The sequence below is a fragment of the Euwallacea similis genome, chromosome 1, assembly GCF_039881205.1.
Source record: "Euwallacea similis isolate ESF13 chromosome 1, ESF131.1, whole genome shotgun sequence".
Taxonomy (NCBI): domain Eukaryota; kingdom Metazoa; phylum Arthropoda; class Insecta; order Coleoptera; family Curculionidae; genus Euwallacea; species Euwallacea similis.
In genome coordinates, this window is record NC_089609.1 from 8,711,126 (window position 1) to 8,727,972 (window position 16,847).

At 32.8% G+C, this 16,847-nt stretch overlaps 5 protein-coding genes across 5 annotated transcripts; 2 read left to right on the top strand and 3 right to left on the bottom strand.

Annotated features, from left to right (window-relative positions):
- Window positions 1–2,334: 2,334 nt before the first annotated feature.
- LOC136409213 (uncharacterized) lies at window positions 2,335–3,147 on the bottom strand. Its single transcript, XM_066390581.1, has 3 exons — window positions 2,990–3,147; window positions 2,703–2,942; window positions 2,335–2,651 (listed from the first exon to the last, which is right to left on the bottom strand). Exons 1-3 carry the CDS (start codon window positions 2,999–3,001, stop codon window positions 2,394–2,396), a joined length of 510 nt encoding a protein of 169 aa, XP_066246678.1. The 5' UTR covers window positions 3,002–3,147; the 3' UTR covers window positions 2,335–2,393.
- A 159-nt stretch (window positions 3,148–3,306) lies between these two features.
- Window positions 3,307–4,765, top strand: LOC136412100 (uncharacterized). The gene is made up of 5 exons (XM_066395039.1): window positions 3,307–3,440; window positions 3,840–3,974; window positions 4,024–4,245; window positions 4,296–4,547; window positions 4,603–4,765. Exons 1-5 carry the CDS (start codon window positions 3,307–3,309, stop codon window positions 4,763–4,765), a joined length of 906 nt encoding a protein of 301 aa, XP_066251136.1.
- Window positions 4,766–5,044: 279 nt separating this feature from the next.
- Window positions 5,045–6,229, top strand: LOC136412236 (pseudouridine-5'-phosphatase-like). The gene is made up of 4 exons (XM_066395249.1): window positions 5,045–5,257; window positions 5,327–5,545; window positions 5,597–5,829; window positions 5,892–6,229. Exons 1-4 carry the CDS (start codon window positions 5,203–5,205, stop codon window positions 6,087–6,089), a joined length of 705 nt encoding a protein of 234 aa, XP_066251346.1. The 5' UTR covers window positions 5,045–5,202; the 3' UTR covers window positions 6,090–6,229.
- A 41-nt stretch (window positions 6,230–6,270) lies between these two features.
- On the bottom strand, window positions 6,271–9,465 carry LOC136412248 (adult-specific rigid cuticular protein 15.7-like). The gene is made up of 4 exons (XM_066395261.1): window positions 9,160–9,465; window positions 7,698–7,809; window positions 6,418–6,589; window positions 6,271–6,355 (listed from the first exon to the last, which is right to left on the bottom strand). The coding sequence occupies exons 1-4, from the start codon at window positions 9,232–9,234 to the stop codon at window positions 6,277–6,279; spliced, it is 438 nt and encodes a 145-aa protein (XP_066251358.1). The 5' UTR covers window positions 9,235–9,465; the 3' UTR covers window positions 6,271–6,276.
- Window positions 9,466–10,141: 676 nt separating this feature from the next.
- On the bottom strand, window positions 10,142–13,938 carry LOC136412166 (uncharacterized). Its single transcript, XM_066395169.1, has 4 exons — window positions 13,857–13,938; window positions 13,311–13,745; window positions 12,707–12,997; window positions 10,142–10,494 (listed from the first exon to the last, which is right to left on the bottom strand). Exons 1-4 carry the CDS (start codon window positions 13,936–13,938, stop codon window positions 10,142–10,144), a joined length of 1,161 nt encoding a protein of 386 aa, XP_066251266.1.
- Window positions 13,939–16,847: the final 2,909 nt, after the last annotated feature.

A 16,847-nucleotide genomic window follows, 5' to 3' on the forward strand; every position in this document is an offset into this window, starting at 1 on the left:
GGTGATAATTGGAGTCATATAAGGTGATTTATTACTGTACAAGTTTGGTAATGAAGTTATTTCACACGTTTCTGTATTTTTTTTTGAGTTGTGAAACAAAAATTGGGGCGTATATATCTGAACTACAAAAAATACGCAATTTGAATTTTGAAAAACAAAAGGGAAATTGGCGTTTGGCAAAAATGGCGATGGCAAACGCAGAACTTGAATTTGAATTTTTTAACATTCTTGTGCCTGAAATATCCTGCTAAAAAACATTGTTCAGGAAGTTTTGAAATTATCGCGATTCAATTTCACAATAATATTCAAACCGACATAATTTGGAATTAGTAATATTGATTTATATATGCGGATATTTAAGTTCATTATCTCTAAATTCATTAAAGTTGATCATCATGTTTAATTTCCATATAATACAAGGATTCTCATAATTTTGCTTCAATATGATTAGATAATGTGAAAGATAATGGTTCCATTTATATACCTAAAATGAGCAATAAAGAAAGAGTTATTATACACTTTTGGGAAAAGTTCTAATTAAGACTTAATAAACGACTGTTTGTCCTCTCTGACAACTCTAAATTGCGCAATAATCCTCACATCTTTTAACAGCAACATTATAACATGATAATGACTCAAAATTAATCATTTTCACACCATTCTTCTTTCTGAAATTACAACTTGTCGAAAGCTCATCTAATTTGAATCGTATCAGATTTGGAATAATTTAAATATCATTACACGCGTGGTTAACTGGTATTATTCATTTATTCGCCTTATTAAATACCATTTAATGTTTCTTTAAACACTTAATAACCTCAATTACTCTATGGTCAAAAAGATATCATCATCATAACTTGAACTTAATAATGTAATAATGCGCAATAGTGACCTCATTTGAAATACATACATATTTGTTTGAATTTGTATGTATAATAGTTTGAAATTGTAAAAATTTGCATAAAAACATTTAATTTACCGTTTGTAAAATCAGAAATTTCTTAATCAATAACAGTATCGTAAATTATAACGAATCAATACGACCACCATTCCTCATGTGAAACAATGAAAGGTGTATGAAGAATTTGCTTTTAATAAACAGTACCTGGACGGACGCACAATGGTAATTACAGAATTTCGACATGAAAATGAGGCAATAGTATTCACCTTGTTCTGGTGGGAAATGTGCCAAGCAACCGGATAATAAGACATTGTCCGCTGAAAAAATGCCATTATTTTGCTAATTTAATATTGAAAAATTCGGCATTCAAGTGAGACAGTCAGATTTTGAGCTTTTGGCGGGTTAAATTCGGACATTATTTGAATCAATTATCATTTGAACTAAAACTGGAGCTATTTCATGTTCACAACTGAGAATATCCTGATTTAAATTTTAGAAATGGAAGAAAGGAGTATTGGCAATGATTTGTAGATCCATATATGTTGATGTATGAGATGGGTTGCCAGCCCACTGCCGCTCATCTATCGTGTGTTTCAGCGAAGTCGCCAATATTAATGTTTAGTTTTAATTTTTGCCAGTTTTGAAACTAATTAATTTAGTAGAATACAATTCTACTAAAGTTTTACTAGAAAACACTTAATTATGAAGTGGAAAGCCAAAAGTGGAAATATGAGAAAATTAATACCCTGCCAGTTTCCAAACTACATTCACCAAAATCTCAGGAATAAAACTTTCACCCTACTATTTATTTAAAACTTAAAAGCTTACAAAATTTCTTAAAATTTTTGCCGGCTCAGGTTTCAGGTCAAATTTTGCTAATTGCTTTAGCCAAATTTTTAAGAATTTTTACTACTAATAATGTATAAAATGCCTTGCACTTACTGAGAGTACCATGTTGATAGCATAGTGTCGTTAAAAGGATATATCAGTTCTCTGCTAATGAATCAGCAGTGTGGTTGAGTTATCATACCTTGTCTCTTGTATATTCTGTTGGCATTTATATAGGTTACCTGTTTCTGAAGCTCAATCGTAAGGATCTCGGTAACTATAAGAAGTACGAGGTTGAGGCAAAGTTATACAACTAGAGCATCAAAATTGTCGTTTTCAAATTTGAAAAATTCCGATAATTCAGTTTGCATTCTGGACCGTATAACACTTAGTTAAGAGCTACAATCTCCATTCAAAAAAAAAATCTTTTGCGAATACAGAATTATGAATTTATTAAAAGGATTAAATGTGTTTAATATTTTAAAAATCAAGAACAATGGCCAGAAACATGATATTAAATAGGAGTAACATAAACTACATATTACCAACAAAAAATTATATTACTTATAGATATTAAAATAAATACTATATATTACATATAACTTATACACAAATCAAGTCTATACATTTTATATTTCTCTGTAACGATAGAGACTCAGAATATTCACCACTTACGTTCTTCAAGCTCAGCGCTATGTGCCTGATAATGTTGATTTTTCTTTGCTGGGGGTGATCGATGAACTACCGCAGTAAAACCATTTTCTTTATCAGCAGTATATTGAACAGTGCGAATTGAACCGTCAGCTTCAACCATTGAATATTCACCTTTGACTACATCACCATCTCTGATTTCATGTTGACTTTTTATATCTCCTGTGTGGTAATCGTTTACTCCGTATTTAAAAGAGTATTTGGGAAAAGCCTAGAAAAGTGTAGAATTAAGGAATGTTTCAGGAATTGTCAAAACACTTACGTAATAATCAATATGATTGTTAAAATGCTCTTCTTGATTTTTAAAACCTTCCTCATGATTGTGTTCATGTCTTTGTCCTTCATTTAGATTTTCCTTCGATATCTGAGATCCTTCTTCTCCTTGGTTCAAGTGAACATAATAATAAGGATAATTCTGATCACTTTTGGGAACATTTTGATAAACTATGGTAGGATGAGCATGGGCAGTTGCAATAGTTATGTAAATTAAAATGATAATAGTCTGAAAAAATACTTTGAAAATATGGAAAAATACACGTGTGTCAATACCTTTAATTCCATTATTTCGTGAGGAATTCCACATTCAACAGAACACCACACTCTTAAGATGCGCACAAAGCGCTGAGGAGAAATTAGATGTAGCTTATATAGTATGCTTTCTTCTTCGTTTAACACAATGAATGATTTAGCTCAATCGAACGAGGAGGAGGTACATGTTTTATTGTCATTCTACAGGTATCAGGTACATATAGGTACCCGATCAAATTGTCTCTGGTCTTTTTCATCATTCTGACAGTTTTAAGATTTCCGTAACATTATAAAGCCACAAACTTTAACGTTTTGATTCCTTGTTACAAAAACCCAAAATGGATATCAGGAGCAATTTCGTCCAATGCAAGATATGCAAAGCCTCATTTGACGCCTCAACTCTGCTCCAAAATTGCAGCAACGATTCCTATTGCAGGGACTGCTTCAAGAGAAGCATCTATGCAGGCAAGCCGTTAAAAAATCCTTTCTCATTTTAATTATCTCAATACAAATAGAATATTTTATCATGTTTTATCTGGTTAAACGATCGAAAAAACTATTCTGCGAGCACTTTGTTCGGCTAGCCTTAGGCATTATCGGGTGACTTACATGACCAATTAAGCTCATATGATATCAATTCAATGACCATCATTAAGCCTGAACTTTCCTTTACGCCTAAAGATGAGCTTGTGCCATAAAAAGTGAAACTCTTTTTCAAAACAGTGAAATTGTAACGAAGAAGTGTTTGTTTAACATCTGTTCTTGTCCAGGTAGAATTGTAAAGTACCACTGATAATTTTATTTCGTAAACGAACTGAATACTGATTATACATTACAATCCTTGAGTCAATTACGTAGGGAACAAAACAAGTGGAACTGGAGACAGTAAGACGAAAATTTTGAACATCAAAGAGAAAAAATTCATCCCTAACCCTGCAAAATACGTGCAAAGTGCAAATTTGCTGCATGAGCACAAAAACTTAAGCACGATGTCTTTTTCTAAAAGGTCCTATAATTTATTAAACCCCTTTAATGTATTACTGTCGATTCTACAGGCCTCTCCAATGTCCAAAGACAGACTGTAAAAAATTCATATCGGTCTGCTCTCTCGAATCTCACTTCAAGCACGAACACAAGGAAGTGCCTGTCGTGCACTCACACTTGAATACCTGTTGTTCTTTTCAATTTAATCCCAGAGATCTTAGATATTATACCACACAATGCTTTGTTCTATTGAAGCTACGAAATGCCGAAATCTCCAATATTAGCGGAACTAGGTACTTGCATGAAACACTCCAAATGAAATGTCACAATTAAAGTATTATAGTCGAATGACATTATCTGGGTCTGTTGAAGACCAGCAGCCGATATTGATCTTAATGGCCACACGAATCGCTAATGTACATCTTGATTCTGATGACGAGGAAGATGATGAAATCCACCCAGAACCAGAAATGCTTGCAGGTTCAGACGATGAAGTGTTTACGGATCGGGACATGATCATCATATGGGTAGCATCAAACATTCAGACCACTCTAAGCTACACTGTTGCAGTGTCCACATTGGACTACAAAATTAGGCATAAAATGCCTTTAATCTTTAAACAAATTATTTACGAATAACGTTAATTGTAGGAGAAAGTTTTTTGGTCCCTTGTTGACTCTCAGTGAATCTGCAGCTGAGAAGATGAGCAAAGAGGGCAGTTGTCTGATATTGACTTATTGCCATTCTGAAGTAATGTCGCTGGATGAAACCAAATCTCTTGTTTTGGATGTGGCAGTACATAGCACTGAATAGAGAGGAAGTTTATCCATTAATAAAAATCTTTTTTTACATATCTATAAAAGAGAGTTACTTGCAATTCACTGGACTTTTTATATAAATAAACTTTCGTTTATAGCTTGAATCTTTACATTAGACATTACATTTCTCCCATCAAGATTATTTGCCTGCGACCTTTAACATAACACTTTCTACATTCATAATTCATATATTTGCTTCAAGTTCAAAATACAGTCAATGTGCTAAGCAAATATGGGAAGGTTAGATAACGAGCAGGTCTCGTATCTCTACTGCCGTCATTTTCATGTACTTATGTATTATTTAATATAGACTATTATCATTTGTTTAACCAAGAAATCGACATCTGTTATAAAAAATATCTAAATACGTGAAGTTGGAGATTGAAAAAAGAAAAGGAATTACAGTTTAGTGATTTTTACCAGTTAACAATCATGACACTTCATAAAGTTACGCATGTAATTTTCGATTTAGATGGCTTAATTTTAGGTAAGTCCAGCTCACTGTCTTTACACATAGATCAATAATATTTACTTTCGATGTTTTGATTGCATGCAGATTCAGAAGCAATTTATGAGGAAATAATGATGGCTATGGCTCATAGTCATGGCAAGGAATACACTCCTGAAGTTAAACTGAAAATATTGGGAACTCCTGAAAACGAAAGTGCTCGAATCTTTATCAAAGAGCTTAATCTTCCTATAACAATAGAGCAATGTTTGGAAGAATATTATAAAAAGATAGCTGAAAAATTAACAAACCCTCCATTCATGCCAGGTAAATAAACTCTGCTTTACATTACATAAAATATCAATTTTGGTTTTTTAGGAGCGAAGAAATTAATCAAACATCTAGCTAACCACAAAATTCCCGTAGCTATTGCCACATCATCTGGAAGGCCGCCTTATGATATCAAAACTCAATCGCATCCCGAAATTTTTGATTTGTTCCTTCATGTGGTATGTGGGACTAATAACCCCGAAATTAAGCATGGAAAGCCAGCTCCAGATATCTTCCTGAATTGTGCTTCCAAATTTCCTGATAATCCAGACCCCCAAAAGGTGAGCTTATAAGTGAATTACAATAATTATTCAGAAATTATACTTGATATTCTGGTTTTAAGGTTTTAGTGTTTGAAGATTCCCCCAATGGTATCAGAGCAGGAATGGCGGCTGGCATGCAAACTGTGTTCGTTCCAGACAAGACAGTGAGTAAAGAAATGACGAAAATTGCTACTTTGTCGTTAAATTCTTTAGAGGATTTCAAGCCCGAAATGTTTGGACTACCCCCATTCAAAGATGAGAAAAAAGTCATATGTTAGAACTGTATCCTGCAAAAAAGAAACAATTTATTCTTCTTGATTCTAATTTCCCAATAATTAATTACTCCATCGCAGTATAACTTTTGGAAATTGTAAGATAATTCATTCTAAGGCGTAAATTTCAATGCATTTGAAATAAAAAATTTAATTATGTACATATAGTTAAAAAATGTAAAACTGATTGGTCTCAGGAGCTCCCTTGTCCTCTTTTAAAAAATGATTGGATCTTCCTGGCTTTATATATAGGAGCACTCTCAATGTTCGCCCTAGAAATCGAACGGATTTGACATAAAAAGCCTTTTTAATAAAATAATAATCTTTGACTAACCTATAACCATGCTCATCAGCTATGTAATTGACAATGAAAACTGTATTATCTGCAGACACCCAACCATATTTTCCACTAACCGACCCATCTGGCTTTCTTTCTTCATCCCGAAATTGCGTATTGCCAGTTTCAGGATCGTCTATGTCATATCCAAACGCGTAGGTGCCTTTTCCTTAAGTAATACAATAATTATATACCGAAAAACTCAACATACATATATTTTATGTATATTTTTATTTCAAGCAAAAGATTTTTCACTCTATATATACAGGGTGTTTTAAAACTGCACGACACTATTTCAGGTACGTATTCTCTAATGCAAAATAAAGCAAAAAGTTCATATTAACTTGGGTCTTATCTCGATCAGTAGCGGAGTTACAAAATGTCAAAGTGTAAGAAAATATTAGATTTTTTTTAATTGTGTTTGACCTACTGCAGATAGAGCTTTTAAATTTTATACGCGTACTAGGTAATGAGTGCTGCTTAATACGAGCCTAAATTGACTTCAACTACTATATAGGGTATTGCATTTTCTGAGGTCTTGCTCCATAAAATCCTTTAAAAAAGCTTGCTAGTACGCCACTGATGTATTCTGATATTTTTCTTTAATGGTTCAATCTATTACCTAAATTTTATCTCTCTTGGGTTTTAGTCGAATTCTGTTCAGTTTCCTCAGAAATAAATTATTTATTGAATTCAGTCACATTTTCAGACGTCGTCCTGAGGCTATACGAAGTGCCCAAGATGCATGGATTCGTCGTGTTCAATGCTATATTCAAAAAAACGGAGGCCACTTTGAATAGTTTCTTTAAATTCTGCCTGGTTTTAAATTTATTCTTTACAATTACAATTTTGTGTATCAGTCTTTTTGACAAAAAATATCAAAATATTATAGGTTTCTTGACGTCGTATTAAGGCTTGTATTAAGCAGCACTCATTACCTAGTATGCGTATAAAATTTAAAAGCTCTATCTGCAGTAGGTCAAACACAATAAAAAAAAAATCTAATAGTTTCTTACACTTTGACATCCTGTAACTCTGCCACTGATCGTGATAGGACCCATGTTCATATGAGCTTTGTTTCTTTATTTTGAACTAGAGAATACGTACCTGAAATAGTGCCGTGCAGTTTTGAAACACCTTGTATATCAAGTCTAATCAGAATTTCTAACTACGTAAATTTCAACCACCATATTATCAACAAAACGGGCAATTTTTAACGTACTTATATAAAATATTTGAGAATTTTCATCTTTATTGCCAACAAGATAAAAACGTACCTTCAGGTTCAAGTATACTATAACTTGAATATGGATTTGCCAACGACAGCCTCAATTCTTGTAAAATCGGCGAGGAGAATCCTCTAGAGCCCAAAACTAGAAGCAGGAATACCTAGAACAATAATATATTATACATCAAGGTTTTAAATTATACCATTATGGCCTCAACGTCAAATTTAAATCCTGAAGATTTAATACGTGAGAGCCATAACTGATTAATGATTGATTATTAAAAAAAAAGTCTGAGAAGGCAGAGATTCGTAAACGTTGGGCGTTAACGTAAATGTAAAACATACCTCTGATATTTCAACGCCTATTTTAGGTTTTTTCTTAATAATCACTCTTTATTCTACAATTGCGATGTATATGATTTTTCCTTCTTTATTAAATTAATTAAAATTTCATAAAATTATGATAAACTTACCTAAACGTAAAACACAAAAAACGAGTCTTGAATCATAATATCAAAGATGATCTTGCATTTGATATTCATTTCCATGGCAATCATAATAAAACTACAATAGACACAATAACATTCTGGCTGATTAGTTCGATAGGTAAATAATGAGCCATATGATAGCGATCTTAGGATAGTTGACCATGAAAGGCAATATGAGTGCAAAGTAGAACACGGTCCCATAAATTAGGAATTCTTAATAGTGTTAATATAAATAAATAGGTCTAGAGCTGTGTTGACAATAACGGGTCGAAGGAGACTAGGAGGGTGACTTAAAAGTAGTACGATAGAGAGGTCTAGACTGTACGGAAAGAGGAAAATATACCCTTATAAAGAGACTTGTTTGACTTTTCTTCGGGTATCCTGACACATATACGTGCCAGTATTAATCTGTTATTCAATTATTTTAGAAAAAAAGGTTAAAAACATATTTCACGGTCATTCAGCACATCCAATAATGGTGTCGTTTAAAACTAGTAGTGGAAAAAATACATTAATCAGCGTGTATTATGACCTGTGACTACATAATACTCGGTTCATTAACAATCGTCGGTCACGGTATAAATAAACCATTAGCAGAGACTTTGAAATCAAAAGAAGCCGCTGTTGACAAATTGCCTTTGGACACCTACATTAATTAGTTTATTTTTCAATATTTGCTCAGCTAGACTACAAGAATTTAATTACTGTACCGATAAATTATGTATTGTTTATTTTTCCTACAGGACTACGCAAAACGAATTTTATTCTGCCTCACATGTACTTCGTAACTTTTGATGAAAGAATATAGTAAATGAAAACAAAAAATCATAAATTAGATGTAGTATTTCTTCAATCACTATCACATTCTTTTGTGACAAAACACTTATATTTGTACAAGAATCATTCATAAAATGCAAAGAAAACAAAAGAAAATATTACTATTATTATTATCAGTATTATTATCATTATAATTATTGTTATTATTATTATTGTTATTAGGATTATTATTATCTGACAACTTACATTGAAACAGGAATTAAGAGGATATCCCATTTTCTTTCTTAGAAGCACTAACACAAGAACATTTCCCGCTGTCATGGGCACAACCAAATTGCAATAAAATCAGACTTTTTATTTATATTTTTCCTAACTCCTACTTAAACGTGTTCCATTCACATAACGACATAACGGAGTTTATGATCATCACATTTGGCGCTAAAGCAATTTGAGCTTACATTTTTTTGCCATTTATTTGGATGATCAAAAATGGCTTTATTAATCGTCAAGACTGAAATGATTTAGGTGGAATCCTACGCAAGTTGTTGGCGCGAAAAATAATTTATCGCACGATATATAAAAAAAAATAGGGAAGAAAGAAAAATAGGAATAATGTTTGTGCGCTCTTATTAATATTCCAAAACCCGTTTGTGTGTTCATACTCTAAATCAGTTTAAAAATAAAGAAATCTAAGAATAAGTTCCTTTTCCAGCTAATAATGACGATTGCTGAATTTGAGACCCCCATTAAAAGTTTTTCTGAGTTCTGAGAGAATTGCGTTTTGAGGTCTATTGAATTTCATTGTTTATATTTTCTCTTGTGTTCAAAGCAATATTCCCTCTTTCAGTTTTTTTCCTTTTAATTTCCATCGATACCGATTTAATTTCAATTTATATTCCTAACACATTCTGATCTAAACTCGCCAACACAAATATAAATTTATATACCTTCACTTTATAGCTACATTAAAACAAATAAAATATATTGATGTGGGCATTATGAGTATTTTCACCTCTGTGGATAATTTTAGTGACTACATAAAATTACCCTAAAACGACATCTTAGATATATATCCATCTTTAAACGATAATTTCTTTTCCTGGTTTCACTCCAGCTGTGTCAAATTTATCTCGCCCACAGGCATAAAATTCCGTGAAATTTAATGTTGATTTTCTGACTTCAGTTGGAGATAATGTCAATTAACCACAGCAGTATTAATTATGAAGAATTATTTCATATGTTTATGAATAAATTTGTTAATATTAGACTGCACAATTTCTCCCAAAAAAATTACAAAAGACGTCAAATGAATCGCCCCTATCAAAGTTAGAGTAGGAATTAGTTGATCCAGAGTGATTACAAAATTTCTATTATCCTCTTCTACGAAATGCTGCACAGCGTAATAGTTTTCATAAATTTTTTCGAACTTCGATAAAATTCCACTTTCTAGTAGTTTGGTAAACCATTCGTGGTACTGTTGGGAGTAATAAATTCCTCTAGGCATGACAATGATTTGTTTCATGTTGAACACCTTAAACACGCTAAAGGACTTCAAAATGTTTGGTCTCATAATTAAATAACCTGAAACAAAAATATTTATATAAAAAAGACAAATATCTGAATTCTTGTACCAAATTTTGAACTTCAAAACTCTCTTAAAGAAGACATTTACATTTGAACATTTCAAAACATTGAAAAGAGGCAACCGTTTTTGCAGGCAATGCACGCTACTGAATTTTATCAAAGTTGCAATCTCTAAATAAAATTTTGAAAATTAGTGCATTCAAATCTCAATTTTATTTTATACAGGGTGTCCCGAAATTAAGCCACCATACTTAAACAGCGTAAATTACGTCCAAAAATAACACCAAAACTTTATATAAACATATATCGAAAAACGCTTTTTTAACGATCTATGGCTCTTTAAAGACATAACTCTGATGATGGTTATTTTGACATATTTCCAAAACGGTGCAAGATAACTTTATGAAATTTGGTAAGATTTTATACTTTTTAAACCTTAATTGACTGATGCGGTTGAATGGAAAATATTTCGTCAGAGGCGTGCCGCACGGGGGGCGTCGGAGTTAAAAAATGCTACATTTTTTTTATGTGCCCGGTTTTTTAGCTGCTGATGCAAAATTATGAAACCACATATGTATCCAGAAAAAAAATGTACTCTTGGTTCATATTGATAGAACGCTCCATTTTCGAATAAAATTAATTTGAACATTACATTGCATGACAAATACAAATGATGCTTAAAACGATCATTTTCAACCATATCAAAACTATTAAACAATAATAAAAAAAAACAACAAGAAATTGAAATGACACATTTTTAGAGTAAGTTTTCAAATAAGTTACTGTTTTGTTGGATATACAGTCTAGACCGTCTTTTTATGCTCTGGGAGGCACGAAGAATTTGAAACAGATTTTCTTTTTTGAACGGTAACTTATTTGAAAACTTACTCTAAAAATGTGTCATTTCAATTTCTTGTTGTTTTTTTTTATTATTGTTTAATAGTTTTGATATGGTTGAAAATGATCGTTTTAAGCATCATTTGTATTTGTCATGCAATGTAATGTTCAAATTAATTTTATTCGAAAATGGAGCGTTCTATCAATGTGAACCAAGAGTACCTTTTTTTTCTGGACACATATGTGGTTTCATAATTTTGCATCAGCAGCTAAAAAACCGGGCACATAAAAAAAATGTAGCATTTTTTAACTCCGACGCCCCCGTGCGGCACGCCTCTGACGAAATATTTTCCATTCAACCGCATCAGTCAATTAAGGTTTAAAAAGTATAAAATCTTACCAAATTTCATAAAGTTATCTTGCACCGTTTTGGAAATATGTCAAAATAACCATCATCAGAGTTATGTCTTTAAAGAGCCATAGATCGTTAAAAAAGCGTTTTTCGATATGTTTATATAAAGTTTTGGTGTTATTTTTGGACGTAATTTACGCTGTTTAAGTATGGTGCCTTAATTTCGGGACACCCTGTATATGAAAAACACTTTTAAAAAGTATTTAAAAAATCGTTTTTCCTTTTAAATACAATCCACGCTATTGAGTTTTCTGAAAGTGATTACCAGTGCCTTAGGAAAAAGACGCTGCCCACCAAAATCTGAACTCGCTTTCATAAATGCTACCTACATTCAAATATTACCAAAATTTTTTCTTCTTTTACAGACAATGTACACCTCTAAATTTCATTTAAACCGTGACTTTAACCCTACGTAAAATCTTGAAAATGTATGTATGTCTTGATTGGTGTCTCAGTAAAGAGACATTGACTCTGAAAATCTGAACTCAGTTTTGTAAACAAAAAAGGCTACTAATATTCAATTATTCAACAATTATTTCTCCTTTTAAGAAAAAAATACTTTACATAACATTTGAATATTAAAAAAATGTTTCTCGTTTTACAAATTACGTACGCCACTGAATTTGATTGCGGTTACAGCCCCTACCCTTAAGCCCTAGCCGGAAAACATACCTATACATTTGCCATGTATATATTGAAAAATCAATTGAGATCTTTTCTTTTAAAATTGTGAAAATCAGTAATTTGAACAAAACTATCAATATGATCTTTTTACGGGCCATCTATTAGTGCTCCATAAAAATATCCTGAACTTTGATCATCCTTGCAAATCACACCAGGAACGGAAATTCTCTGAAATCGTTCATTTGAAATTTGATTTATGGACTTTCAAAATTTGGAAATTTTTAGTGTTCGCTTGGTATTTATTTACAATTATTCGTTTGATCAGAAATTTCTTACCTGAATCTACACAAGTGGCAAAATTTCGAAGACTAACAGCCAAATCTCCAGCTTCAGCGGGGTAACTCATTCCTTCCAGAATCTCCATACGCTCATATACCTCAAAATCTCTCTCATTTAAAGAAACTTGAAACAAATACGACATAGAGCTGAAAGTTTTAATTGGCAAATTTGAGTCTAGCAGCTCATCGATATTTTGTATAGATATTCGATACACGCTGCTGCTTAAAGTGCTCACAATGCTGCCCTGGATGAAAGTCGAGATGCAGAAAAATCCCAGAAGAACTGAGACTATGCAAATAAAAATCTCTTTACTGTTGAAAATTCAATGTTCTCAGATCCTTACGAATATAGAAGCGAATGGCATTAGTGTTAGGTAAAGTGCGTATTGCAGGGACTGCCAGGAAAAGTCCATAAAATGTATAAAAAGTTTTCGCAAGAGAATAAAACAAAACGCGATCCTCAGTTAGTTTTACCATGCAGTTAAACAATACAACAATTATGGTAAAAATTATGCAAATTGACAGGAGTGTGCCATAATTCTTTAATGCCACATTTGCTTGCCAACTGTGACCAAGTAGTTTGGGAACTAGAAACAATATACTGACTTCGCTGACCACTGGAGAGCAGTCAAACATCTCTGCAGCATTAAGGCTTACAGGTCCAATAAACATGTCAGAGTAGCCGCTTTGGAATGACTCCAATAACGAGTCGAAACTGTATGATTGAGTAATTTCCTCAAGATAAGCCGGGTTATCGGGCATAAAGGCCACTTTCCTTTGACTGATGTCCTCAAATGCCTCCAGGAAATCCACTAGCACTCCTCTAAGGGAGCTATTTGGAGGGTTGATGTATGGGAGCAGAACGGTCCACTCAACTTTTAATGGACAGTCCTTAAACTGTTCTTTCATGTTCCACTCCATCATGCAAGCATCCCAACTCTTATCTTTCAAATTAGTCACAAACTTGGTAGATATATTAGAGCCGCAATTTTCAATGTTAAGTTTGTAGACGTTTGCATTTTCCTCATCGTAAATTACTATTAGAAAATTAGGAATTTTGTATTTGAACCATAAAATTTCTGAAATGTCCTGGAGCATATGGTTATTTTGAAAGAAGATGATGAATTTTGAAGATCCCGTATATTCACCAATCTCCAAGATTTTAAGCAAATCTTCTATTTCTGGGTCTATGATCACGTATGTGCTCATTATACTTAATCTCTCTGCCATGCTGGTTAGTCCATTCAAATTGATATCCAAATGTGGATGTTTTGGGGATAAATTAAGAAACTTACTGTTTGATACAAAGACATTCAGAGAACTTTGCTTCATACAGTCCTTCAAGAAGACTTCAGTTACATGTGTTACGTGTGAATTGTTGGGAGTTTTAAATAACTTTAATGATCCTAAAACTGGATTATTATAAGAAATTAAAATAATAAACAAAAGTCGTAACATTGTCTTAACTGAGACAATGAAAGTAATGTTTCAGATGTGAAATAATTAATTTTTGTAGGGAGGTTAAAAGATGTTTACCTGAGCATTAGCATTGTAAATAAAAAGGGACATCAGAATTATGTCCCAGATTCACATCAAGAATTGATAATAATAGTCCTTAAGTAAGATAATAAGTAGACAGATAGGATCTATTTATAGTGACTTCGGAGTCAGAGTCGACGGTGATTAATGGTAATTTAGCTAAATAAACAATAATTATACTGAAAATGTTTTTTTTTCAAATACGCATTCGATGTCTAAAATAACAACACTCAATATCCGATTAGAGTTTTTGGGCACTCTCGAGACTCCTCCATATCTGGCAATGATGCATGCATACTGAAAATATGTGCCTCACGCTTCATTCTATGCATATTTGGACACGAATGATGCAGGATTGTCAATTTTGCATTTTTCTTTTACATAAATCTATATCATTGTATAAGTGTAATTTTTGTTAATATAACGAGCAATTCTATATTCTCTTATGAAGGAATTGTTGCCATTTTTCTTCTATGATTTCAATATAAAATATTACATTTTAAACTTAAATCCTTAAAAAAATCATCTACCAAAAAGCTCCAATTGTAAGTATTTGAAATTAAAATTTGAGGCAAAAATACTTGAGCCCAATCTATCAATTGTCACTAGGTGCAGAAGTCTATCTGCCCCTGTTCAGCAGTTACTGTGTTTTTCTTGTAATGTTGTAATATGGAAAATTGCAGTTTAAAATTTAAAGTTCTTAAAAAATAATTTCTGAAAGAGATGCAAAATAAAATACATATCTTGAAAGCAAAATTTCCAAATTAAAAAAGGTAAGTCTAGTCGCTCAAATTTCACAAAATTGTTGAGTTTTTCATAGAACATCCTCACATGCTTGAAATTTTGACCATCAGTATCTTTGAAATTTTAGTGCCAAAATACCGGAAAAAAAAATTCCCTATAAGCCTATATAAACGAGGATGCAATATTTCCTTTAAAAAAAACCTTAATAGTACCTCCTAACTGACATTTTTCAAACTCTGATTCTTAGTATCTCGATAACATTTGGACAAAATTACTTAAAAAAAGTTAAAAATCAATCACCTCGATGAGTTCTATCAGCCTACATAAACGGGAAAATTTCTTTAGTTTCAGGGGGTCACTTTGATATCCATCTAGAACTTTGTTAAGTAAAACATCTTGTTTTCTAATTCTTATGTTTTACTGGGACACTTAATCTATTCTCGAACGATGTATCTATAAATATTTTGCTTTATCTTATCATAGAAAATCTCAGCAATAAAAACTACCGTAGAAAACAGATACAAGACTCCTATAAGTTCAACTACAGGAAAAAACTGTTCGAAAGTAACCACAAATTCCCTTTTCTCTTCTTCAATGAAATTCCCAATGGCGTAATAGTTACGATAGAGTTTCACATATTTCGCAACGATACCTATTTCTACCAACCTCGTAAACCATGCAATGTACTGATTGGAAAAATAGGCTCCTTTAGGCATTGCTATGGCCTGTTTTATGCTGTAAACTTCGACAGCACTGAAGGATTTCAGTATGTTTGGACGCATTATGAGATAACCTGAAAATGTTTTCTTTAAATGTAATCTAGGTAAAAAAGGACCTTTACCTGTGTCTACAATTGTAGCAAAGTTTTTCTTAGTAACAGCTAAGTTGCCGGCATCAAATAAATACTTAATGTCCTCGAGAGTTGTCATTCGTTTGTACATTTCTTTGTCTGCAGAACTCTCCGAGAATTGAAACAAATAAGACAAGCCATTAAGGGCTTTAATGGGCAGGTTTGAATCCAGAAGCTCTTCCACTGATTCTATAGGCTTTCCATAAATGTTCGCACTTAAATTACTCACAACACTCCCTTGAATAAACATAGATACCACCATGACTTGCATCAGCATCATCCCCAAGAAGATTCTAAGACGGCTTTTTTTCGGGAATCTATTATTCAATGAGGGCATATCCAGAACCATCCCAAAAAACACGAAGAACATTTGCCCTATTGAGGAATATGTTAATCGCTCCATAGAAACTTTTGCCAGATAGCTAAAGGTTGTAGCCATGAAAAACACAAGCAAAGAGTAAGCAATAATAAATAATGCCAAGCACTTTGATAAAAGCTTATGCCAGAAGATTGCCAAGGGTTTCGGACATAAAAACAGCATGCTGTTGTCTGTGATTATAGGAGAAAGGTCGAAAATCGCGACAGTGTGAGTGTTTGCAGGACCTAAAAATATTTGGGAGTACTCCCCATCCAAATCATTGAGCACTGATTCGAATGTGTAGGACTGGGAAATCTCTTCTCCGTAATTAGGGTCGAAAGGGCGAAATATTACAGATCTGTTGCTAATCTGGCCGAAAACCTTTATAAGCTCTATAAAAATCCCATCCATGGAGGCGTTAACTGAATTGACGAAGGGCGGCATAAAGATCCAAGTAGCGTACAACGGACATCCCTTAAATTGTGTATTTGCGTTCCATTTCTCTAAACCAAGAAATGAATATTGAACATTTGACGTATCTGACAAGAATAGAGCCTCAGCTTTTTCTCCACAATGCTTTATATGGGCTTTGAAGATTTTGGAAGATGATTCATTATATGCTAGCATCAAAATATGGGGCAATCGTGA